Source organism: Chelon labrosus, assembly GCF_963514085.1.
Source record: "Chelon labrosus genome assembly, chromosome: 13".
NCBI lineage: Eukaryota > Metazoa > Chordata > Actinopteri > Mugiliformes > Mugilidae > Chelon > Chelon labrosus.
In genome coordinates, this window is record NC_140346.1 from 15,654,944 (window position 1) to 15,681,831 (window position 26,888).

The following is a 26,888-nucleotide window of genomic DNA, read 5'->3' on the forward strand; positions in this document are numbered from 1 at the left end:
AGTACGATAGAGAGCCGAAGTCCCGCCCCTCTACTTCTGGTCCATGGGACCTATCTTTCGAAAAAATATGAACGGCAGTCTATGGAGAGATCATAATTATTTTTTGGTCCCGATCGAATTGTGGCATGAATTTCACATATGATGTGTGTGGATTTAAAAGATAACTTTTCACGTCAAGAGATAAATCATTTGACGTAAATAAGCTGAACAACATTAGGTTTTGCATGAGATCGCTTAGTGAACTACATCTCTCGTCTGAGAACAATGTACGTCACTAGAGAACTATGGCTGTCTCCTTGTTGAGCTTTACCGTCTTCTTCCAGGACGAAGGCAGAAGCATCAAACGAGGTGAAAATCATTATAAATCGGGTCATGTCGAGAGCTGTAGTCACACGAAGGGAGTTTTGGTCGGTTCTGTACGCGCCAGCATGCGGGACTTGTAGTTCGTTTAATTACGTATTTTCCATAGCGTTTTACTTAACTATCTTGCGACAAACTGTGACATTCTTGACATGTAAAATAATTTTTTACTCTGAAAAACAACATATGTATAATCCAAGGCACAAGTCAATCGGGACCAGAAAATAATTTATCTTTCGCCATAGACTCCCGTTCATATTTTTTCAAAAGATAGGTCCCATAACCCGGAAGTAGAAGGGGGCGGGACTTCGGCTCTCTATATTACTGCACAAGAAGTGTTCAAACTCTGTCACAAATTCAGCTCATTAGACGGTAATTAATACATACAGCAGGCTTCACAGCAGACGGCTAGTGTACATGTAACCGTTGTAATATTCCCACAAGTGTTTCTTCAAGTGAGAACAAAGTTAGATATTTGAAAGTGTTGAATTCTTAACAAGCAGAAAAAGTCTGAGCATGTGAGAGAATCATCAGCTGGTCCATCTCCTCTCCAAAGAAAGCACCATTTAAGAAATCTACCACGTAAACATCCTTTGGTCTGTGGACTCCCATATACAAAGTTTATAGTCACTAAGGAGATAAACATACAATAGATAAGCATTTAGTCCCCAGATGAACACGATTATTAAGTTTCATCTGGATCCAATATTCGTAAAGTGCAAAGGTGCCTTTATTTTCCTGCCAGAGCCCTCCTGGGTCATCTGGGGTCATCTCCCTGGTGATTGAGTAGTTTATCTCGTACGTCAAAGATTGTTATGCTCCTAACAGCATCATTGATTGACAAGCAGCAGCAGCAGCCCACAAAACTGAGCCTACACGAACCTGTGATTGACATTTTAGACACCACAGGAGGATCCCATGTGTGCTCAGGATTAAGAAGCTGTTAGCATAATAAGCAGGAGGGCTCTGGAGTCTCTGACCGACCTTTACAGTTTGAAAAACCTCTCTAAACTATGGGGCTGAAAGCTGTTACAAAGGCTCTGTTTTTTTTTGATCGCTCGAGAACAAGGCTGTTACATCTGGCCTACACCTGTGAAGGAGCCAGCTAGAGCCGATTTCCCACCGTGTGGTCTCAGCAGTCTCTGTTCTCATGAGTGGTGGGTCTGTTCAGCAGCCAGATCGGTTCATGAGTGAGTTTAAATTGGTACATTTATAAAGCACATGAGACTATAAATATTCTCCATTACCGCTTTAATCTATTGCCATAAGGAATGGGTTTTAGATTGTCTTTAAGTTTGGTTTCTCCCAGAAGCCATCAGAGTAAAGAACAGCCATAGCACAAGAAATGTACTGTATGCAAAACGGTGACTCATAATCATGCACTTACACTTTTGTCCCTTGTTGTTATTGGTGGTCAAATGTGGTCTGGACTCTACCGTTGGTCTTGGGGCTTTAGGCTTTTTGACATTGTCATGTTGTTTATATCGTTGCTTTCTTATTAGTGTGTGAATAAATTGTATCATGTGTACACATACACACTTCTTTGCAACCGTCTGCCTTAAATTACTTGATGGTATTCAATGCAATTCGCCTTTGGCTAAGCCCCGCCCCCCTTAGTTACTGTTGCTACGTCCGACATTCTCTTCTGGGCTGTGGTTTTCTGGTTATCTATAAGGCTCTGGTATCAATATCAAGGAGCAACACTGTTCATGCAAAGCTGGGTACGTCTCTATTCACTTCTATAATCGTTATTACGAAGCAAACGGACTAACGTTACGCACGTATAACGTTGTATTTCTTCAGCGTGTGCTAGCGTATCAACAACTATGCAACTTAAGCTGTAACGGTGACGTTTTGGTTAGCTCCACAGGGTTTTGCGCGCACATCATTGGGCTTATCCATACCCTGGATGCTGGATATATATCGACAGTATAGCCTGCCGAGACCGAAAATATGAGATGCCTGCGTTAAAGTCAATGGAGCGCTGTGGAAAAAGTGTCGGACCCCTGTGATTGGTCAATCTACATTCTAGGGTGAATTAAGCATCTAAAGTACAAAATAATAAATTAAATGTTTTCTGCTAATTGGTAATAAGAATTTGTTGGTATTCGACAATCCTTGACTTGTACCCTCACCAGATGGCATTGGTGACTGCCGTGGTGCCCGACCGAAGCCTGGGCTCCAACATGAACTACACATAATTGTTCCCTTCCTCCTTCTCTTCCCATCTGCTCTCCTTCTCCCGGATGTAATCCACTTCTCTAATCTTGATGCCCAAACACACCAAGAACCACAGAAAATACACGCGCATACGAAGCAACTGAAACCTCAACCCAAATACCCGCACACAAATGGGACGCTCTGCCAACTGACTCATCTGCGATGCCAGTGACTTTAGCACATGCTGCTCGAACATACGGCGTTCTAACTCGGAGGCATCCAACCCTTCACATGGGATTCACATTCCTCTGCACATATCTGATGAACCTCTCCGGTTGACAGCTGCCTGTCTTTTTTTCTACTGCACAGCTGGAATAAAACTGTATCTGCCTGCAGGGAGCATACAGATGAAAAAGCCCTGACACTTACTGTTCTACATTCCTGTTCCACCAGAAAATTATCAATCTCAAGACATGCACATTGCAGGTAGACAGAGTGAGCACAGATAGTCATTAGCACATTATTAAAAGCACAGTTTTTCTATTAAAGTCTCCTGACTGGTTTGACAGAGGACACTATCAATGTCACGTTATAAACCAGGAGACAGAAGGGATGTGCTGTGTAGCCGAGCTTATCTCAATAGTCATCACAATGCACATGACACGCTCCGCTTACCATTCTGTAGATGGCCATAAGGCACACACACACACACACCGCGACCCAGAAGAAGGCGGCGACAAACCGTGAGCTGCTCCAGGTCTGTAACAGACAAACCTTTTCCCCTGCAGCCACAGCAGAACTACGCAGTCCTACGGCCGGACATTAATAACGTACGGCTGCACACAGCCACATGCTGTATCCAGGGCTGGTGACACTGCAGAACGAGCAGTGACTATGGGAAAATAGAAAAGGGAGAGATTTGCTAGAGTGTGCGGATAAGACAGAAGAGGGAAGGGAAAGCATATCAGAAAAAAATCAAATGTGAGCTGTGTTACCACACGGTATCTAAAGCTATGTTGAAAAACTTTTAGAAAAGTATTATAACTGACATAGTAATTTTACATAATTATTCATGATTATTGATTATTGATGATTTTATCACAGATAAACTACTGGAATGTGCTTTATGGTGGGCCAGACATCACTTGCTCGACTACAGCTCTTTACTGATGCCAAAAAACAAGAGCACATGACCCAAATGTAGGCGGCAATTCAAGGTGGCTCACGGTTAGTTTTCGGATTCATTTTGAAATTCTTGTATTTGTTTTTAAATGTCTTCATGGCCTTGCCCCACAGTATCTGTCTGACCTGCTCCAGCCGTACGCTCCCTCACGCTCTCTCAGGTCGGCAGATCAGTCATTGTTAGTCGTCCCAAAGACAAAGAGGAAGATGAGAGGTGGCCGCGCCTTTTCAGTCGCTGCCCCGAAACTGGAATGACTTGCCATTGCACATCCGGCAGGTGTATTTATATCCTCTCTTAAAACACATTTTTTTCTCTCTTTGGCTTTTAACTTAGTTCGAGATGTTGGTTCTTATTATTTTTTATTTATTGTGTAATTGTTTAATGATTTTAAGATTGTTTCTTACTCTGTTATGTGTTTTATCTATTCTCATGTCTGTGTACAGCATTTCGGTCAACTGTGTTGTTTTTAAAGTGCTATATAGATTGATTGATTTATTGAGGATTATTTCTTGATGAATTATATTCAGGAATCATTTGTACGGAGACCATGATGGAGACACAAGATCGACTTTGCAGTTAATACTTGATGATGTCTTCTAAATTTATGATCTGATTTATTGTCTGTAAAACCTGAATATAAAAAAATGGATAATCTACCTGTAATAAGTGTTGACAGAGTTGTCAACTTTTGAACGAAGTTTAACCATAATGGTTTAAAATTAAAAGCAAAGAGGGATATCACCTCTGGTTTGTTTCTTAAATGTTACCACAGCTCTGGCTGCCATGTTTAAGCCCAAATATGTCACCTGACTTGTAGTTAAAATATGGTCATTTTTGTAATCTCAGAATAGCTTAAATATTCATTAAATTTTACAATTTCATTATCTAGGAAAACACTGAAAAAGCAGGACAGGTGTACACTAAACTGTAAAAAGGACAACGGTGCAGCTTTTCCACGAATCTTGAATCCAAATCAAAGAGCATGAAATGTTGGACAGCACAACGAGTGCGTCACCAGCTCTTACAGCTCCAGCAAATGAAGTGTCAAAAGGAAAAAAACGCAAAAGGACTCGAAAGTCAAAAGGAAATGGCACAGACCCACCGAGACACCTTGCACTCTGCAGGGTCTCTGAGTGCAACGTTTAACTCAGGTTAACATACCGAACGAAAATGTTATTTTTGAAGAGTTCAGTGTTTACCTTTTAACTTTTATGTTTAAGTAAATGTTCCACTGACAGCCCATTCAAACTGACAACTTTTAATTTGGAAATACTGTGTTTCAACACACTTTAGGCGGATGAAAGTGTGGTGAGACACCGAGTTTTATACTGGGATTTCGGCAGATGTGAAAACACTTGAGCAATAAATGTCAGACAGAAGTTACCCTTCTATTACGAGCTTCTTGCCTGCCAACGGTAAATCTATAACTGTCACTGCCATGTTTCTGTGGAAAGAACTGTTAAAAGCAGAAAACAATCCCAAAGCTTATTTTTAAACTGGGTATTTGCACCATCTGTTAAGTTGAGCAAATCCAGAATTTAGTGCATACCTGTGTGTGCAAGAATAGGACGACCGGAGTGCACACAGAACATATGCAAACTACTAATTAATTTCCTCTCATGAAAATGCATTTGATTACTATTAATTGGATGATTTTTTTTTGCAGATTTCGTTAGTTCAAGGTAAACGTTTTCTTTTCATCGTTAGTTGATTTTATTTGCCAGCCAGGATAAAACACACAAACCTGGCACGGCTGCAGAGTTTGGAGATAAACAGAATTTTAACCTGCATAAATAGCTTTTCAATTGGCAGAAGGACAAGGCTAAATAATACAGAGCTTGTTTCCTCAGTCGTCTGGGAGTGTAAGAAGCCTCTTTGAGGGAGTGGCAGGCAGAGACACTGTGTTCCGTGAGGCAAGTTTGACGGAGGAATGAACTCCGCTGTGTAACTTCAGCGCTGCTGGGAACAGCGGCGACTGAGCCACTATGGCATAATATGACAGTGATGTGAAGGGAAGGATATGGGTGAAGGGCAAGTTTGAAGGGATTAACAACGCTGACAGAAAAGATAGCAAGAGTGGGAGAGAACAAGCTTTGAGCAATGTAGAGACAAGCTTTGAGCAATGTAGAGTGAGGCACAGATCTACAGATTACATGCCCAGAATCAAATAACATCTCATAACTATCCACAAGGGTTGTTTGTTTTATATATATATATATATATATATATATATATATATATATATATATATTTATTTTTTTCTCCTTTGGCTCAGTTCACTCTGTCCTTGCAGGCATGACCCCAAAAGGACAAAAATGATCAGCTTGCCCGTGAAATACAGTCTCCATTTCAGTCAACTCATTTAGAAAAAGTGAAATATGCTTCTAATAACCATAAGAAATATCAGTTAACTGTAATGTAGTGCTCTGTTACTGCATCTGTTTCAGAAGCACTCACTGCAGACATTTTACCAGATGTTCATATAATCTTCATGAACTAAAAATAGCACATTTATATCACACAAAGTGAACATAGCTGCAGATATTCACACAGTTAACTGTTGGTGTGCTAAAGAAAACAAACAGACTGATAATCATCAAACTAACTTAACCCTTCATCTGTGTGGGTTTTGCGTTGACAGTAATCTGGGATGTACTGACCAGATGTCAGTGTGTCAGTGACAATAATCTGGCTGGGTTCATACAGGCCGTCTGTGACTGTGGCATAACGGGTCCTGTGATGGTGTGTGTTTAAAAAGTGTGTGTGAAAGTTGGGTTGGTGCGGGTTAAGCTGGAACACTGCAGATGTGTGTGTGACTGTCTATGTTAACTGACGCTTGTGCGGCTATTTATCTATCTGTCTGAGTGGACAGACTGCTAACAAAGCTGTCGTTGTCTAGCCGGCAGCTGGGCTGTGCTAACATAATGATCCAGTAAGCCACATCTGTAACATCAGTAATGTAAAGAAACCCCCACAAATATTCGGATGAATGAATGAAATCATCTCACAAGCAAACGTAAAGGTTTACTGTTGTTATGCTGTGTCTGTGAATTTATTTACAAGGTTGAAAGAATTTGGCGTTTAATTATTTTTTTTTTTAAATAAAACAATGTTATGAAACTGAAAAATACTCACAACATGTAGAACTTGCACATAATATCATGAAAAATGTGCAAAAATACACATTCACTACAGTTTTGGCAGGGTAATTACAGAATGAGTGTGTGTGTATAAACTGCTCACAATGGCACAGGCCACTATTCAGAGATTTGTTCCATTGTGAAAGTAGCTGTCCTCATTCAGATGCCTCTACACTAGTTGCCGTAAAGCACTTTTCCAGTGGATGAAAATGTTTCATCTCATGAATTAAAAAGACATCAAGTAGTTGTTGAGACGTTGAGGACACATCCCATGGGTGCTTTCCACTAAGAGAATTACATAAAGAGCTTAAAGCAGTGATCTAAAGTAGGCATCAGGACAGTGTCCTTTATAGAGGGAACTCTGCAGCAGCAGGAGTGGAGACCACCACCTTACAGTGTAGGGATCCTGTAGGAGTGAAAGTTTATGTACGCGAACAGAAATGTAAAAAATGCATAAATTCAGAAAGGGACTTTTCACTCTTGTTCCCTTCCACTAGTTGGGAGCAGGAATCTGATTGCTGACCTTAGTCTGAATTCTCAGGCTAGCTCTATTAATAGCCCAGACACCAGCGAGCACAAGACTCCTAAGGCAGCAGCCTGAACTTGCTCGACAGACCCTGCTGTTGATTAGAAAGAAAAATACCCCTCACTATGTGTTCTCAACTAATTCAAATTAGTCATTCTGTGTGATTCACGAGAAAAAGTACAGCGCAGCTAAAAAAATATATATAAGACCTCAAATTTCAGCATCCGTCTTGCAGACTTGAAGGAATCTCTAACTGTAGCGAGCTCAGACACATTTCTGACTAAGCAGATCAGTCTTGTTAGCAACACTGCAGCGCACATAGGTTCAACATCACACTGTGATGATAACACCGCAGAGATGGGGCACCCCTCTTGGCATGACTCCAAGAGAAACTGGGCAGCAATGCATAAGAAACACTGCTACGCCATAAGCAGACTGCTGGTTGGGCTTTTGTCTCCACACAGTCTGAGAGGTGAAAGGTATTCAGAGAGCACTGCAAGTCCAGCACTAACAAGAGCTAGCTGTAAATCAGTCAAAAACTTGCCTAAACCCCACACAAGATTAACAGCTCCTGACAGGCGTCTGAGATACGCTTTCAGACACACCAGACTTCCATCAGGCTGCTTTTTGACGACAGAAATTTACTGTTCGAGCGTATTTGTGTCACCCAGGAATTTCTACTGACGTGTTTGCTTTCTTAAAGGCACCAGGGATTGGCGCACATTGTCTTGAAGATGGTATGCAGTGCCAAGATATCTTTTTTTTTCCCGGGGCCACTCGTGCTATAGTTTCTCCAGTGAAAACAATGTCACAACCAAAGTGGCTGAGTGGAAAAGGCCACAACTGTCATTTTAGATAAACATGGCCTTAGGGCTACATCTTACTGTCCACCTACAATAAACTACTGCATTTCTTAAGAGGGATTTATGACTTCTCAAAAGCTGCATATCCAACGGTTGGGTTGCCTTGAAACCCTCTCCCACTCAAAAAATGTCCAACCCAGGAGAAGGGGGTGCCTTTGTCAGGCTCTCTCTGTAACTTTCAAAAACCGATCCAATATTCGCGCGTATTTCACGCCATAAATCACTGTCCTTCTTTTTCTTTTTCAATGTGAACATCAAAACGCAACCACAACATCTCCCAGAAGGGGTTACGTTATTCGTTTTTTAAACAATGCCCCCTACTGTCCATGTGGACATGTGGAACAACTATTAACACTTTTGATTTCCAACGTGGTCAGACAGAACGTCTTAGTCTAACACACCAAAAACCATGTTAAACCCTGCAACTTAACTTTGACAATGAATGAAACACTCACTTTTACACAACCTCCGAGACCCATTTTAACCGCTTGACATGAAAACTCACCATGATCTTCAATGGTCACAAGGTCACACATCAATTTTCTTACGTACTCAGTGAGTGTTTTGTAATTTGATCCAATGCACCTTCAAAGGACGAACACGCTCCTTTAGAGAGCTCCTAAAATATGTTGCATTCCTCGCCAACATAAATATCATAGACAGGCGGCACAAGAGGTCAGCTGGGGCACTGTGGTTAACAGGTGGATTGGAAGGGCAAAGACATAGAGGGCATTTGTTTACTGCCCAGTGGTCTGCTGTAGTATTCACAAACAAATTAAATGCCTTGTGTGATGAACAACAGAATAATAATAAGTCTTAAGTATTTTACAGGTAAATGGTAATGCAGAGAAGTGACTCCAAGCAGTTAAAATATTATCCACTATATATTCAAAAGCTCATCATAAGCCTACGTTTACTTCCACCTCAGCTTCCCCTGTTTTCTCTGGCAACGACAGGTGAGTCTGATTTCCATTTTGTCTCCTGGCATCTCAGAGAAACAGACAGTTCTAGGTCAACTCATCTCTCTGTTGAAAATAGTCTTTTTGAAGAAATATGTTTGAGTTTACTGCCAAAACATCCCAAAAATTACCCAAAACCACCTGCACAAAATGAGGAGACATTGTTCACAATAAACTTTTATGGATTATTACAAGCATGTTTTTCATGTGGATGATAAGTCAATGCAGACTGAGTGGTAGTGACATGCTGTACATTAAACACAAATTAGCACTGCATTTCAAAGTTATCCCTGTAGCCACAAAGCAGTAATAGTGAGGTGGAGATCACAGCAGTAATACATCAGCCTCAGTTACAGTTACTCTGCACTAATTAACAGACTAAGGGTCATTTAAGCTGGAAGTCAGCTCTGAGTCCAGACAGGTGTACATGCCAGAAGTTAGCAGCATGTTTAGGAGATTGTCTTGAGTTGAAAATAGAGTTCACCTACACAGTTAAACATGATCTTGACCTTGAAGGAGTCTACATTTTGATAGATATTGACATAATTTTGATTTAGACATCGCTTTCAAAAAAAAAAAAAGGTTATTCTTAGATAACAGTTACTTTAAAATAATAATAAAAAAATATTAGCTTTTATTATATAAGCGTGACCCCGTTCTTTTGTGCAGGCATATAATGAAAAGTCAAGAAAACAGTGGCACACATGCTGTAAAAACCTGCTTCCCGTGTCTTTGTTAAAATCTCATTCAAAAAAAAAAAACTATAAAACAAATACTGGAGACTCTCAGAGAAAGGACTGAATAAGCCCTGCCTGTGTATATCACCCCATAAAGAGTTGCCCATGGCAACCCGTTAATCCACTAAAACTACCGGATGTTTTTCTAGTTTCTTTTCAGTGACCAAGAGTCTAAAAGGAGACTGGAAGAGGTTTTTTTTTTTTTTTAAAAGATGAAAATAAGGAAGTCATTAGGTGCTCGTAGGGCTTAAATACTAAGGCCAGCTCCATAAAGCAGTCGGTAATGGGTATCCTCTTAACTTCTGAAGATCATACACACACACACACACATACATACATACAGGCCTACACAGACGGACACATAATAAGACAGACACCTGAAATTAAAACTACCTCACACAGAGCAACGGTAATGAGCATATTGCTTCCTGCTGGGCTACACTGCCAATCAGTGGTTTTTGAACACTCTACATTTTAGCAGTGTCGGTTAAATCTCAAGAAGTTTCTTTGTAGATTCATTGTGAGTACCCTTAAATTAGAAAATATAATTCTTCTTCAGTTTAGGCAGTCATTAAAGTCTTTAATAGGTACCTTAAGTATAGCTCTAATGTAGGTATGCAACTATAGGTTATGATCATTATTAAGATCTCCCAATAAAATAAAAATTCAAACGTATTCCTGTCCCACTGAGGGTGGAGATATATGGAGAGAGATGGCACATCCTGGTGTAGTTGGGGCTCCTGAATAACACGGAGGTCAAATATGTGGAGTTTATGTGGAGGCTAGAGACAAAGCTCAAAGCATGAAGGAGTGAGTACTTTTTAGATAGATGTCAGGGCTCCTTCGTACATCTGAAGACAAAGAAATACGTTTTAAAAAGAAGGGAGCACATAAAAGGGGAGAGAGGTGAAGGGGGATATAGGGGGGCAGGCTCAAGAGATCGAGGGAGGCAGGAGCCACGTGTCTCCTCTTTGATCCTTCAATGAGACACACATGTTGTGGTGTACACCCAGCTCGTATGATCCCAATTCTCACAGAAACACTTCAGACCCCAAAATCCTGCCTTTACAACGCGACTGCTGATTTCCAACACTTCGTATTTCAAAGCCTTTACCATATAAACAAACTATCAAGGCCGCAGTTAAATAGCGATAAATAATTCAGCACAATAAAACAAATACAATCAGGCCCCTGTAAGTACAGAGAGCAAATACAATCACACAACAAATCAAAAAGTTGGAAAATCATCAATAACCTGACACATGCCGTCCTATCCTGACATACGGGGACCCCCTTCTCATTACTGGCCCCTGTAAACACAGTCACTGTGCATAATTTGAACGTTATGTTCCGCTAATGTCTGTACGCAAACCTAAATTCACCTACGACGATGCATCATTCGCTGCTCAAACTTGCTGTATACCAAATATAGAGTTTTTTTTTTTTTTTTTTTTCCAGAGCAGAAAATAGCAGTCAACTTGTGGAACTCCACAGACTATTCCCATAAAACCACTGCAGCAGTTGTAAATATTTACTGAATGGTAGCGTGCCAGTAGCGTGGACATGGCTCCAGTGTCTGGTTTCAAAAAGGGCTGCCTATGGATATGGATAAAGACTCATGCTCACACACATATAAACATACACACAAAAGGGTCTGGTGTGATACGTGGAGACAAGAAAGTTCACACACTGGTCAATAAACGTGCACCTGGTCTCTTCCTACCCTGACTACACTGAGGTTTCACACTGTTTACTTACACTGGGTGAGCAGCTATGTGTTTGTTTGTGTAGTGTCTATCTATCCGCCGCAGTTGAGGTCAACAACGTCCAGGGACCTGTGAAGTTACAGGTAAATTACTTCAAACCATAAACAGGACTGATTAAACAACCGTCTGACAGATCAGCTGATACTGAGCTCCTCTTCTTCTCTTCTCTCTCTATCCCTTTCACTAAACCACTGCCTGGATTCCAGTGACAGCAACGTTTCCTAAGCTGCCCTGTGGTGTCTTACACCCTCCGTCACTCAGCTCTTTTCCATCTATCATCATGTCACAGCATGTGAACACATTCCACGCTTCTTCTTACACCCAAGCGCTTAAATCTGATACCTGCATCTGTTTTGTCTTCGTGTCTGCTGATGCTGATGGTGCAAATGTAAGGATACAGTGGATCAAACTGGTTTCTTAATGTCTGGTTTTGATAAGATCGCTGGTATTATCTTGGGAAGCTTTCTCTGACTTTAGTCATCAGAGTTGTTTTTATGGAAGTCTAGCATACTTGGTGCTCCCTTATTACTCACATATCTAGATGTAGATGCTCTTCAGTAATATTATATTGAACTATCCAATATCCATTCCTTTTCATATTTAACAACCCCTTATCTTCAACCCAGATGCTGAAGGGCCTAATTTCCTTTAAAAGTATACACTGGCAGACTACATGAAGATACATGTTATACTTTACGTTCGCTAGGGACATTAAACATCCTTTACTACATCCTCTGTCCTCAAGAAGATCTCCACCATCTCCCCTGCTCTTCCTTTTGGCTCGCCTGGAATTTCCTCTCACTGTCCTGCAGCACGGTGGGAGCATCTGGAAGTGTTTTCTTTAAAGGGGAGCGGAGGGTGCTGCAGCTGAGCACCACGCTGGCCTCATCTCTATGCATTAGTGCTCAATCGTCTATGCAGGAATGTTCACACACACGGATTTCAGCACCTATCTGATGTGCAGAGTTTAAGTTTAAAAGGCTTAGGGCAGTGTTTGCAAACAACATCTGCTGATGGGTTCACACATGTTGGATAAGATGTTGAATATAAATTACACAAAAACACACATTCTCATTCATCTTTTCTATTAGTCTAACTTCATCACTCTCCTCCACAGCTTTCCATATTTCACAGACACTACTCCAACTGGCTGTATGATATTACCAATGTTTAAAGACCGTCCTAATCGCTATCTGTCTCCTGCATAGCTGTATCTTCACAGTGCCTGCAGTTAGAGTAAACTCACTGACTTTGCTCCCAAAAGAACAAAGATTAGATCAACTCTACGCCCAGGCTACTGCCCAGCCTAACAAACAGCAGTCTGGTTGATATGTCGCCTGAGCTGTCCTTCATTTCTAATGTGTTATCAGTAACTCTTGTTGAATTAAAGGGGAACTCCGGCGCAAAATGAACCTGGGGTTAATAACACATGTGTACGGAGTTCGACCGTTCTCTGGTATTTGTTTTCATGCATTTGTTTTGTTAGTCAAATGTGACCAGTTTTCTTGCAAACCGCTAATTAGCGTATAACGCTAGCCTTCGGGGCACACCTACACATAAAAAGAAATCGCTATTTCTATACCACTAACAAGGCTCACAATATCACCACACTTACACGGTAGCATAACTAGGGTCTCTACATGTAAACCGAAGCATTGAGAACTTTGCAAGTATACAGGCAGTTTATTAAAAAAGGAACACAGTACCGTTGGCATCTGGCTCGCATATCCAGGCGGGCGCCATCTTGGGGAAACTGAACTCTCTTTGTTCAGTGCTTCTCTATGTTCTCAGTGCTTTCTTCCGGCAACAGACAGTTCAGTTTCCCCAAGATGGCGCCCGCCTGGATATGTGAGCCAGACATGAACGGTACTGTGTTCCTTTTTTAATAAACTGCCTGTATACTTGCAAAGTTCTCAATGCTTCGGTTTACATGTAGAGACCCTAGTTATGCTACCGTGTAAGTGTGGTGATATTGTGAGCCTTGTTAGTGGTATAGAAATAGCGATTTCTTTTTATGTGCAAGTGTGCCCCGAAGGCTAGCGTTATACGCTAATTAGCGGTTTGAAAGAAAACTGGTCACATTTGACTAGCATGAAAACAAATACCAGAGAACGGTCGAACTCGGTACACATGTGTTATTAATCCCAGGTTCATTTTGCGCCGGAGTTCTCCTTTAAAAGAAGGATAGCAGTGAAGTCATGTCTAGAGCATGAACTGCCTTCCTAGCCGCTGCTACTGGTGGATTAATTTAAATCTGTAGATATATAGTAATCTTTCTGGGCCATATGCTATTTCAATGTTGGTCAACAAAAAAAAAATCTGGTATTTATTACTGATGTTTTATAAAGTTTTTCTGACATTTATTAAGCTCCACAGTAGTTTTGCGATGGAAACATGGCTCTTCTGTTCTGAATTTTAACAAGTCCAACAAGCCCACAAGTGCTAATAGCTGAGTATATTTTCAACGGGCTGATTCCAGATGACTACCCTCCAAAACCACAGATTAAATAACTGGAAGAATGTGAGAGCTGTCCCAGAGGAGTTAGAGGTTAGCAATGGATGCTGCAAAAGCTATAATTGAGCAATGTGAACATGGAGTCTTGGTATGCCAAGAAAAAAAAAAAAAGAAAAAGAAAGAAGTGACAGCTACACTAGAGATTTAAATTTAAGTGTGGTTACAAACCATGCAGTCAGCTACATACACATGTGGACGACATATTCTGTCGAGACAATTCTTGGATAAACTATTAAATAAAGTCTTACGAGCGAAGATCAGCTGGAGAACAGCACAAAATATTTTTATACCAAAACCTTTTGTTCTCCTAAATCACGGTGGTCTGACCACTTTGACAATGTCTTCCGTGACTTGAACACCTCCCTAAATTTTTCACTGAAAGCTCATCATCAATTAGGCATAAAAAAAAAAAAAGTTGGTGTCCTCTCTGGTGGAGCATAACGCGCATTGCTCGTTGAGTACTGGGACCTTGGTGGGGGCCATGGGAACAAAGCTTTAGAAATATGTTTAAGGTCAACCTCTGACCAAAACGTCTGCAAGAGTGGAGGTCGGAAGGCTAGCTCAGGCTGACGTGGGACATCTGCAGAGACGGAGACATTGTCCAGTTAGCTTCAGAGTCTGGTGAGCCAGCCCAACAGGGACAGGAAGGAAGCCATGAGCATAAGAAGTTAGGATGTTAGTGGAGGACCAAACAGGGCAATACAGAGAGCCATTTCAAACAGGAATTTCAGTTTAATAAGCCCATACGTATTGCATCCGTTAATCACTTATCAACTCTTCAACAAATGATGACGTTGTAGATCTCTGCAGGGCACGGGTGTTACTGATAAGATTAACAATGCAGAGACCAAATGGCCAAATGACACGAGGTACAAACCAAAAGATCAAAAAATTAACAAAACTTACGAACTTGAATCAGTTTATCCACACCTGAGTTTTTCACGCCATAACATTAAAATGGCATCTTCTGAGAAAAAGCCACGCTGGTTTGCCTCAAATCAATTATACTGCATGGTGTTTTTAATTATTTTGCTTTTCCATGTACTAAAATAAAATAATGTACTAAATAAAATAATAAAAATACAAACTTTTAACTGCAGTTTTCTCTTTGTAATTCATCAGAGATACTGTACAACCTTAGCCTAGAATCTAGACGCGCCCCTGCCGGCAGCAGTCTAGTTACTCTCCGTTGACTTGAGATTTCGAAAAATCCAAAATGGACCGGGCCAATCACGAGTCGGTGGGCGGGCTTAACATGATGACGACTGACCTGCGACCATAAATACGCGTGAATTCCCCGTCCTGCTAGAACTACCAGAGCGATGGCTGCTGCTAGCGAACAACTTTCTTTCGAATCGGCTTTGGCCGCCACTCTGAAAGACTTGAAGTTAAGCTTTTCTCTGAGAAAAGAACAAGAAACTGCACTGAGGTCGTTCTTACAAAAGAAGGATGTATTTGGAGTTTTGCCAACCGGATACGGCAAAAGTTTGATCCACAGCTTAAAAATGATTAATGCAGGAGAAACTCAACCTGTAGGCGAACTCATAAAAAAAACAAAAAAAAAAAAACAGGATGCAACAAGAACTATTTAATATCTATTAGGATAAGTTTTTTCCACAACACATGCAAGGAACTCTCTTTTCCGTCGCTCCGACTACGTCACCTTCTTCGTTGCTCTGATTGGTTGTAGCGTGGAGAGGGAGTTTGAAAGACAACCGTTTATCCCACCCCTCCGGTTGAGCCCTGTCTATGGAGAGTGCCCAGACTCTACATTTAATGTGGGTCTGGCTCGTCAGGCTAGTACAACCTTATGAAGGGGTTAAATAATTATACCCCACATTAACATAGTTCATGGTACAGTGGTGCAGCTTCTCTTCCTGCAGAACTTGCTTTACCAAAGAATACTAAACACACGAGCACTCATCCTTCACCATCTCTTTAATGTTGTCTTGCAGCAGCCTAGAACTCAGTGAAGTGTTGCATGCCTGCTCCCTAACCCGATTGTTTGCCCTCACATCAAATTAAAAAAAAAAAAGCCCAGAGGGCTGCCTGTCAAAGCCAAACCCACCGCCCCAAAACACTGTCCACGTCACCACCGTGCCAATCTCACTACATGCTTTAAGAATGAAGCCCACACACTTTACTTAGTGTATAGTTATAGAGTATGATGGCTCAGGTTTCACTGATGACTGATATGCCACCATGTGTCAATAAAGGGCTGATAGAGTAGACTTTTGCTGGCGTGCAGATTCATTGAGATAATGTAATGGATGATAGAATTACTGCACAAGCAAGAATATAACATTTAACACACTGGGTTGGTTATAAGCTTTACATGGTAACAAATATAACTAGAGCCATGTGAAGAAACTTGGAATTATTAAATACAGGATTGCTACATAAAGGTTATCAGATCAGATGATTCACACCCAGCACTGGACATTCCTGTGGGTTAATTACTTGTCATTGTTCACGGAGTATGCGTTTCTTCAACACGCAACGCATGAACGGGTGTGGCGCTGCATATCTGCAGATTCTGCCATTCCGGTTTGCGATGAGAATGCAGTGAGCGTGCACACACTGGCAGTGACAGCAAATGAGGAAAACAGACACAGCTACAGGGGGAAGCGGGGTGGGGGGGGGAGTGCTGCTGCAGTAGCTAGCAAGCTAATGGCTAATAAATGCCAAGTATAGACTGGCTACACTTTGGCTGCAGAGGCAAGCAGCACTAGAAGGCGCACGAAGGTAATGGCTAGTTGAGTAAAAGCCACAGAAGAATGCACCGTGGTAAATGTGTGTGTTTGTGGAGAGGTTCTCTCAGGAGAGACAACCATCCTCTTCTCCACGCTTTTTTCCACAGCTGGCACTGTCCACGAAGAGTGACGTCAGTGTGTCTGCATGTGTGTAAGACTATGTGGCATTTTTAGACTAACAAAAGGGGAAGCCACAGCCACCCTCTTGCTCCACCACACCCCAGAGTCCTGCGTGGTTTACTGCCACGGGGTGTGGATGCAGGGGAAGGGCACTTTGGTTATGTCAGCCTCGACCCAATGATGCTTTCAGAAGAGAGGTGCATTGTGTTTAATGAGAATTACACAATGGGTGTGGTTTGAGGAGCAGGAACCAAAATTATGCAGACTTGGATATTTGCTTATTTAATCACATACCCGGCGAAATATGTGCCAAACCATCATGAGGGTAACAAGCACATGTTGTCACCCAGGCAGGAGCCAGCAGCAGCCTCTGGGTCATAGACAGATGATGAAGGTTTGTTCATGAGGTGCTCCCTCTATCAACATACACAGCAGGTTTGTCACATAGGCCAGGAATGTTGCTGAGGAAGGAACCAGGGTTTGTCACACTAGTACTCCTCTCCACCCGTCTGTGAACTGTTTGGAGTTGAAAACAAACACGCCCCCCCCTTTCATCACCACTTGGTTGGGCCAAACACAGCTGCACAACGCTTTCGGATGTAGACAGTGACATGGAGAAGAAGAGTAAAGAGGAGGAGGGGGGTGAGCTTGACACTATGGTGACACTCCCTTCAGTTACTGGAAAGGTGATAACAGATGAACCGCCATCACTCAAATCACGGTCCACTTCAGAAGAGCTGCCGACACTGCCGAAGCACGGTCGAGCAGAAAAAGCAACTATAACCACTCAGATGTGACGAGTGAAACCCACACAAAAGCAGCAGGAACATAAACAAAGCTGATGCAAAACAGAAGATTGTCACATTGTGAGACGAGGAACAAGAAAATCTGGGCTTTGTGAACACACCTACTGAGCTATGTCTGTGGTGTCAAGTAAAACCCTGAAGCACTTACTTAAGCAAAGATATGTCCCACTAGCTCAGAGCGTTCACAGCAAAAAATACAGGATTAGCTCGAACACTTTGGGTCTAAAAGTCTGAAATGTTGTATAAATGAACACAACCTTGCACAAAAAAACACAACCTTAACAGCACAGACTATCAGGGATAAAATGACACCAACGAGCCACGCTGGCCTCATTTTGGTGAGATAATCGAGGTTTAAATCTCCCTTCACCACTGACCTACTTCATCTTCAGTTGCAGGATTGAGGAAAACTCTTCTTACCTCATCATCTGGTCGGAGGAGGACGCGTGGTCAGCACGAGGAGAAAAGACGTCAAAATCCAAATCCAACAGAGGTCAGACACATGGGGGAGGAACAGAAACACATTATTGTCAACACAGTGATATAAAGACACATCATTACATGTTATGTGGATGAAAAATACTGGTAACAACAGATTGATGTAAGAACTGGGTTTGCTTCAGACCACGTGTTCTGTGGTCGAGGCTTGTATTTGTATCTGAATCATTTATTTTGGTAAGACATGGATACTTGATGTTCTCAGCAGGCTTTTCACATTTTTCAAAATGAGTTCGAGTGTTTGAGTTTGACTTCCCCAAAACGTTTATTGCAAGGAAACGCCGTCCACTAACTTTTGTTCCTACCGTCACATTGATAGAGGGCTTGGAGAGTCTGGTGAACCCTGATGGAGCAGCGTCGTCGCTGGCTGTATTTTTTCAAACAGAGAGCGATGACAACAAAAACAGCTAGCAATACTTTATTCTCTGTTTGTTTCACTCAGAAACATCGGGATGGGAAATATAAAAGAGGGATATCGAGGCAACCAAAGGCTGAAACATCCACCAGCAACCAGCTGCCAGCGACAAAGTGATGGTCGACGAGTGACTTGTGGGATGGAGCTTTAGGCTTTATAATTTAGTGACTAAAAATAGATTCTAAAACATCGAAAGATTAAACTTCTGCACATCTCTAGACCGAGTAAAGATGTTTTGATCACACTCTATACTATGTTCCCACACTTCCACGGTGCGTTTTTAGAAAAGCAAAGTTTGCTGCCGCATACGATAAATAATTAGCACATTTTTAATTAGGATGTGTTGAAAGTTTGACATCATCAGTGTGTTTGCACTATGCGGCTGTGAGGAATCTGAGTATGTGTGCAGGCTTCAAAGAGGAAATTTAGTCCTCAGTGTTGGAGCGTGCTTGTGTTGCCTGTACGAACTGGTGCGGGAGCTTTTCGGATTTACGGCGTGCAATTTCACTGAAAGTAACGGCAATAATTACTTGGACTATACATAATGAAAACAACCATTTCCACAGATGAACCACCCACTGGTAAAAGTTCTGTAAACAAAGCAAGAGCGTGGTGGCACACACACACATCAATGAAACAGCCACTATCTCAAAGTCTTTTGAGACGTTTGGCCTCCCCTGGTAAGGCAACGTCCCAAATTATTCATGATGTTTGCCATTTACTCATTCTTTCAGAGGCAAAACTAATTTCTTTACTCCAAGCTGCCTTTCCTGGGAACTGTATTGGCTGTGATACAACTATTGATTGACTGCTTTAAACCCAGGACCATCACTGCCTCTAAGCTAACAGAGCAAACAAAGCAGACTGTGCTGAGACTGAAATATCATTATAGCTTCCGCCGGCATTTACAATCACAAGCAGTATTTTGGTAGCCCCCTGCATATGGACAATATATAATGTATGAGCAGCATATTACTCTGAAGCCGAATGGGCATCTGTATGCACCACTCCAGATGCACCAAGGCAGGATATAATACAAATAAGACTCCTTGTTTGAGTGTTGACAGAGCAAACACGTGAACAGACAATCACAGCTCTCCAAAAATGTCTGCAAATTAAGGACCAATAACATCTTATTACAGAGATGCAGGACAAGCAATTGATGTTAAATGATAACGGCTACTTGCTTCACTCGCTTGACTTGTGAATTTTTCCTGTGGTTACTCTCCTGACCTACATGCCGAGGTCCTCCACCACTGATGCCGTCAGCGCAGCCGCAACACAGCAGAGAGGACGGCAGCATCTCTCCACGAGGTTTTCCCCCCTGAGGAATGTGTTAGCCTCTGCTGACTGTGCCACCCATCCCCACCGCGCACTGTCCCGCTAGCTATAGCTGCTGATTACAGTCACACTTAAAGCTTGGTTTACACTCCCACAACAGCATATAGATCCTACGCCACAGCCGGCAGTGAGCATCTGTACGGGTGTATCTGCAAATGTAACAGCAAATGGTGACTGAAACTGTGTGATTAATGCCGGAGTAAAAAGCCGGAGTGAAATTTGGATGGTTTTCGATTCCTTGACCCTTATGTGTTGAGGTGTTCAAATGATTTCCCAGAGAGCTGAAACTGTCCTAAGTAGTAACATGGAAAAACTAACATTTGAACTTATCACCATGATGTCAAATCTGAAGCAGCTCCACAAAAAATTATTCAACAGAGGTGCTAAAGGTGAATCTTTGGCCAAGAGTCATTTTCTGCAACAAGGATTTAAAATATGTTTGTTTTGTTTGTTTGTTTTCGAAAGAACCACTTCATATTGTCAGTAATGTAGTGTTATATTTAGATCTATTCATTGGCAGCATAAGGCATGAGCAATACACAATTAATATCAGTCAATATTAGCTAATTGCAGATATATAATATTACTGGGTGTTGATAACAAGAAATAAATTCCTGTACTGCCTCGGTATGTACAGTTTTTAATTTTAATATGTGCTATATTGGGCAGAAAACATATGATGGGAGCTTATATATTTTGACTGACTCAAAGTGCAAAGCTTCTTGACATAATCATACTGAGCCAGAACTTCTTGTTTTTTTTACGACTGCTGCGGAGAAAATAAGCAAACAGTTTGATGGGGCGAGTCTCCGTGCATCCGGCTGCAGCCCTCTGTTTATCGGTACAGTCCGGATGAATGTTCAGGAATAGTTCAGTGTGGTGAGTCCTTGGTACCACTCTCGCTCGCATAGCTGCAGAATTACTAGTGTGCTGTTTGCCCGTGTCCCCGAGACTGGGGCTCAAACTGCCAGGCTCTTCAGGGATTTCCGTTTAGCAGGGACGAAGAGTACTACCCTCTGTCCCGTCAGACAGAAATTATGTCTCTGCACTCATATTAATATAATCTGCTGCACTCTTATCAAATTTGACTTGTAGCCCAATTAGCTCCGGTGGTATCTGGACAGTGGCAGTTGGTGTGTTTTAACGGACAAAAAAAAAAAAACGCAACGTGAAGGGTTTAATTCAGAGGCGAGCATCACTTGAGTGATATACAACATCCTACATGTGTTACATAAAAAAGACACTCACCGTGGTTGAACATTGCGGACCGAAACCGGTTGTTGCTGGACGAATTTTCCATCTCAAACTTTCAGTTAGCACCAACGGCTGCGACCTTCTTCTTTTGCTCCTTCTTCTTCGTCTTCGGTATTTCCTTATTGTCCTCCCTAAATGCGAACGCTGTGAAATGTCAGTGTGTGCGTGTGTGTGTGTTGTGAGTGGACAAACCCGTCTACTCCTGTGAGTGTGTTTGTATGCCAGGAGCAGCAGCAGCAGCAGCAGCAACACACACTCACAGTCGCAGCGGTTCAAACCGACGAGCCGCCTCCTGACTGCCAGCCCGCTGACGTCACGACGCACCAGCCGCTGCTGCAGCAGTGTCGGAATGAAAACAATCGCACGTGGACGTGATGAGGGGAGAATGGTCACGTGCACCTGCAAGGAAGGAAAAAAAAACTGCAGCTGTCTGTCCACGCGACGTTGACGAACGTTCACCAGCATGCTGCTGGCATCAGAGGAGGAAGTGAAATGCGGAAGTAAACAATCGGGAAAACAAATAAACAAAGAGGTGTTTTACTAAATTGTTTTGTACTTAAAACAGATTCTACTTTTTTTGTTATCGTGCAGAGTATAGTTACAGAACCAATGAGAGCTACAGCCTGACCACAAGTGTAAAGAATGTATTATTTATAGAAAGTGCAGTAATGTACTGAAATAGCAGTATGACAGCCTAAGCCATGTCTTACAGTACAATATGTACACAGTTAAATAAATATGCATGGTGTATGTTATGTACAGAATGTCCAGCTATAATGTTGGAGTGTTACATTTTTTATATCTAGATCTATTTATGTACTTATGTCAAGAGAGAAAATGAACACAGAATTGGACGAATTAAAGCCACCAGCCATTTATACTCACACTCTAGATGTGGTTGCTGCATAAAATATAAAAACTACGCACTAAGAAATGCTGTGGAGATCCAGCACTTTCACCTCCCTCCTCCTATTCCTCCTCTCCATCTTTGCCCTCATCCAGCTACAACTAAATAAATTCTGGTTACAAAATTATCCTCAGCTATGATTATTCAATAATACTCATGTAATAGTGACTGGGCCCATTTTTTCCCCTTACATGTTTGAAGATGATCTAGTTGATAATGTCTTTACTTGGAAGACTTTCAGCAGTAAATTTTCACACTGTGCGGTTGTGCCATTTATATAATCATCTGAATACTTCCACTGTATTATCCCTGTTTGTACTAGAATATGGCGTCACATTAATGTACTGTATATACTTTATACTATAGTATAAAGTCAGTGATGCGATGTAACAAGACTTAGTCAAGACTGTACAGTTTTGGTTGTATATTACTAAATACAGAATGGTTTATTTATTCGTAAAAGAACTTTATACTTGTAATATTCTCCATTTAGGAAGGGATACATACATATCATAGTATCACACTATAAACCATAATGTATTTCATTGAGAAAATGCTACAAGAATATAAACTTGAGATCCTCATGTGTTTCTAGTTCACCTTAAAAATAATCAGCAGAGATCGATAGTGACATCTACTGGTCGATTTATAAACACACTTTTCACAAGCAGAAAAGAGCATTATTTCTATCTCTTAGCCCACACATTTTCTCAGCCGATAAAGTTGATCTTCAAGTGTGAACTGGGGGAGTGAAGCTGATTTTGCACATATTATTGGAGATGCTATACTTTGGTCTCTAGTGTGCTTCAGTTGTGGAGGAGTATAACTGTTCACTAATGGAGTCAACATAGGTGACAAAATCTAACATTTTCATTCATTCATTCATTCATTCATCTTCTATACCCGTTTAGTCCTGTTAAGGGTCACGGGGGTCTGCTGGAGCCTATCCCAGCTGTCATCGGGCGAGAGGCAGGGGTACACCCTGGACAGGTTGCCAGTCCATCACAGGGCTAACACAGACAACAGACAACCATTCACACTCACACTCACACCTACGGCCAATTTAGAATCCTAACATTTTCAGTTTGACAAAAGCTCGGAAGAATGATTTGAGTCTCTGGTTTGTTTAAGGAGCAACAGTTTTATTTTTAGCTGTGACAAAAGGAAAAACAAACAGTCGCCTCCTCGGAGTCTAAATGTTCACGTTCAGGATTAAAGTGCAGAATTGTTTTCACAGCTTGTGTAAAAAAAATTAAATAAGACCAAAAAAAAAGAAATATTAAAATATCAAAACTGACAATGGAGATCTGGAAAATATAAATATGATACAGAACAAGATGAAATCTCATACAACATGGTATCAGCGATAATATTCATTCCACTTGAATCAGGCTTGCACTTATGATCCATACAAAAAGGAAATCAGTTTTTCGAGTCGTTGGCAAGGCTAGCTTACAACAAAGGCACAGCATTGTTCAGAGGTAACGATCCTTTGCAAAGAAGTGCTGCGGCAACATTCTCAGTGATCATCAACACGTCCTCACAGACACATCTAACATGCTCGACATGGCTCAGACAGGAATGGAGAAAGAAACACTCATGTACAGTACATGCCCACGAACGAACACATCAGCTAGGAGGGGCTTGACTTACAGAAGCAGATTTGTGTTATCAGTACTGACACGAGTTCACATGCTCTCCGAGTCTCCTATTAGGCTGCTGAATTAAATGAATTGTGAGGAAAATCACGGCCCTGAGCCAAAAGAGTATGGTGAGGAAGTGAGGAAGGCCAGTTTAAGTGCTCTATTATCAGAAGGATCAGCAGTGGATGCAGCCTCTATGGGCGTCACATGTGAAAACCGAGCAGTCAGAAACAACAACACAGGACATCGTTCACAAAGGACCAGTCTGTAGGCAGCAGGCAGAGCTGGGACATCACATCCTCTTGGTAGCAAAGATCAAGAAACTTAATAGTACTCTTCTTGACTGTAAATATTGTCAATATTGCCTTGGATATATGACTTTACTTAAAATGAGATTACAGAGGGATCAGGGCTGCTGCCAAAGCTCCATTTAAACTGTGCACAAAAATGAGACCAGAGACTAATCCTCTCATGGTCCGGTTTTCTATCAAGAGGACGAATCTCCCAGAACCCATTTTTTTACAGTTGAAAGGCTATATCAGTGTCTTGCATTCATATATCAACCTGAACCGACATTATTTATTTCCTTATCACAAGTAGCCCAAGAGAAGAAATTAACAAACATGGCTTCAAACAGCCATTTGGTAATATATAGTGCAAATAAAAGTACTCAAATGTATACAAAAGGATTTCAGTGGGTAAAAAAGCAGATGCTGTGTTTTTTTTTTCTTTCTCTCATTTCTTTTCTTTTTTTTTAAGCCCGACCTTTTCTGTCTTTCATTCCTTGTTTTTTTATTTAAAACCACAATATTTAGAGACAAAAAATAGCTCGGAGTAGAAGCTGAGCAGACCTAGCTAGTACATCATGCAGCTGGTGAAAACAACAGCAGGAAATTAAAAATAAAAATAAAAAATAGAGACAGGAATCTTGTGTTAGAAGGTGCAAGAGAGAAATCTGACAGAGATTATTTCTGAGGAGTACGCACAGACAGATGAGAGGACAGACACGTATATAGGGGGATATTTACAGCTAGCATTTACATGTAAACAAACAGTGGGTGATCCTCAAGAGGAGAGACAGACATGTGGACAGACAGCTGTGATGAGGCAGTACCTGGTGATGTTATTCCCTCACCTTAACTACTGTACAGTACATGAGACGAGAGTGAATCATTAATATTAACTGATTGCCCTCAAAGTATCACATAAAATGTGTCATAATAGATTAAAAGGGTACTTAACCCCTTTAAAACAATGATTAGATAATCCAGTACTACGATAAAGTTTACTCCAGCACACATCTACGGCTGCTCCAAAACAACCAATCAAATGTGGAGCTTTTTGGATGGAGGGAAATAACCCACAACCTTCCCACAGTGGTGATGATGTAGAAAAAAAAAAGACATAAAACTTTCTGTTGTGCCCTTTTAACTGCAGTCAAACTTTTGCACTCTTTCATCTCAACTCGTCGGCCGATAAAAAATATGGCAATGTAGCATACGTATATAAAATATGTCTGTACATTTACAATATTTAAAACATTTACAACGTCGCCGGCTATGTACACTGGTCTGCGTTTGAATGCGAACGAGATACGCTCTTAAAAATGAGAGACCACGTACCAAATTTATGCCAAACATGTACCTCGGCGTCAACTCAGTGCTACACAATGACTAGTGGAAGAGGGGCAGCGACACATTTACATTAATTAGTGGTTTACGACCTAATGAGGTCAGAGGGACACGATGAACTGGGATCTGACCTGACAGTGTTATTTACAGTCATGCACTCTTCAGGGAAGTGTTTAAAGCTTAAAAGGTTTTGTTTCATGTGTACAAGTGGACAACAGACTGGCCTCTCTACTTTTGCATTTGTCCTAAGTTCGGGTTTGAGATCCAAAAACAAAAGCAAAATCAAACTCACACAGCACACACATACTGCACAATGTACTCTGTAGAGGACCTAAGTGATTCTGCTGAAGATCTGCTTTACGCATTTTTGTTTTTCAACTACCTTTTCCATGTTAATATACACACTACAGTAAGTACAGTAAGTATTCTCGACTGGTGTGATGTTAAATCTACATGATTGGAAAGTTGGGTCTGATTGCATATGGCGTGTTCCACTTTAGCTTCAGGTGCAGCAGAGTTGGAGCTATCATAATGTCTCTTGAATGTGTGTGTGCATGTCACACAGGTGGCTTTTCAGATCCACATTTTCCCCCTGAGTCTTACTCGTTAAGCCTGAGCCAGCCTCCGCCCGCTGCATCTGCTTCAAACGTGGAGGGCGTGGTTCTAAACCACTCCCCCATCCCCCCGCGCCACCCGACGCAGGCGGCCATTGCACTTGTGGGGTCGACTCTAACTTCCCACTCCTCCCGTCGTGCTCGGCCCCTACTCCGGCTGCTCGGGGTGAGTGTGCAGGCCGTTCTCTGGGGGCGGCATGCTGTGGTGCTCCCAGAAGGCCTTGTGCAGCTGGTCCAGTTCAGACATCAGAGGCAGGCCAATGTCCAAGTGCATCTTTAGGTTCTCAAGCCACTCTTCCAGTTTGGAGAAAGGAGGTCTAAGATATAAGAAAGCAGACTTTAGTTTTGAATTATGTTTGATTCATTCATATTGTGAAAGTTTTTTGGCCGTGTTTAGACCTGGTGTTACTAATGAATAGATAACATTTATAGTGCTTTTGCCTTTTATGGCGACCGTTCATAAAAGCAGCTCTGTGTGTTTTCTGTGAATAAATAATAATACCAGGTCTGAACGTGGTCTTTAACATATTGTAATCAAAGAAACAGTTCACCTCAAAAACATAATAAAACTTTCTCCTCTCACCCAGAATTTAATCTTTCCATGCTGAAAGTTTCAAGGTGGATTTAATAAGTTAACTGCAGTTCATGAAATACAGTGGAGGATTTATGTTTGTTTCTGTAGGTTTTCTATTGTGAC

At 41.5% G+C, this 26,888-nt stretch overlaps 2 protein-coding genes across 4 annotated transcripts in view; both read right to left on the bottom strand.

The window, feature by feature from the left end:
• septin4b (septin 4b) overlaps positions 1-21,808 on the bottom strand; it is a 43,615-nt gene extending 21,807 nt beyond the window's left edge. Inside the window, exons 1-2 of the mRNA XM_084559030.1 lie at positions 21,391-21,808; positions 18,266-18,316 (exon numbers count right to left, since the gene is read on the bottom strand). The gene's annotated coding sequence lies outside the window, so the exon portion shown is untranslated. The remainder of the gene's footprint in view (positions 1-18,265; positions 18,317-21,390) is intronic.
• Positions 21,809-23,456: 1,648 nt separating this feature from the next.
• The window catches only part of limk1a (LIM domain kinase 1a), a 50,209-nt gene continuing 46,777 nt past the window's right edge, over positions 23,457-26,888 (bottom strand). For all 3 annotated transcript variants that reach the window (XM_084559326.1, XM_084559327.1, XM_084559328.1), the window contains one exon: positions 23,457-26,508. In XM_084559326.1, the coding sequence (XP_084415452.1) occupies positions 26,340-26,508 (169 nt within the window). In that variant the 3' untranslated portion in view covers positions 23,457-26,339. The remainder of the gene's footprint in view (positions 26,509-26,888) is intronic.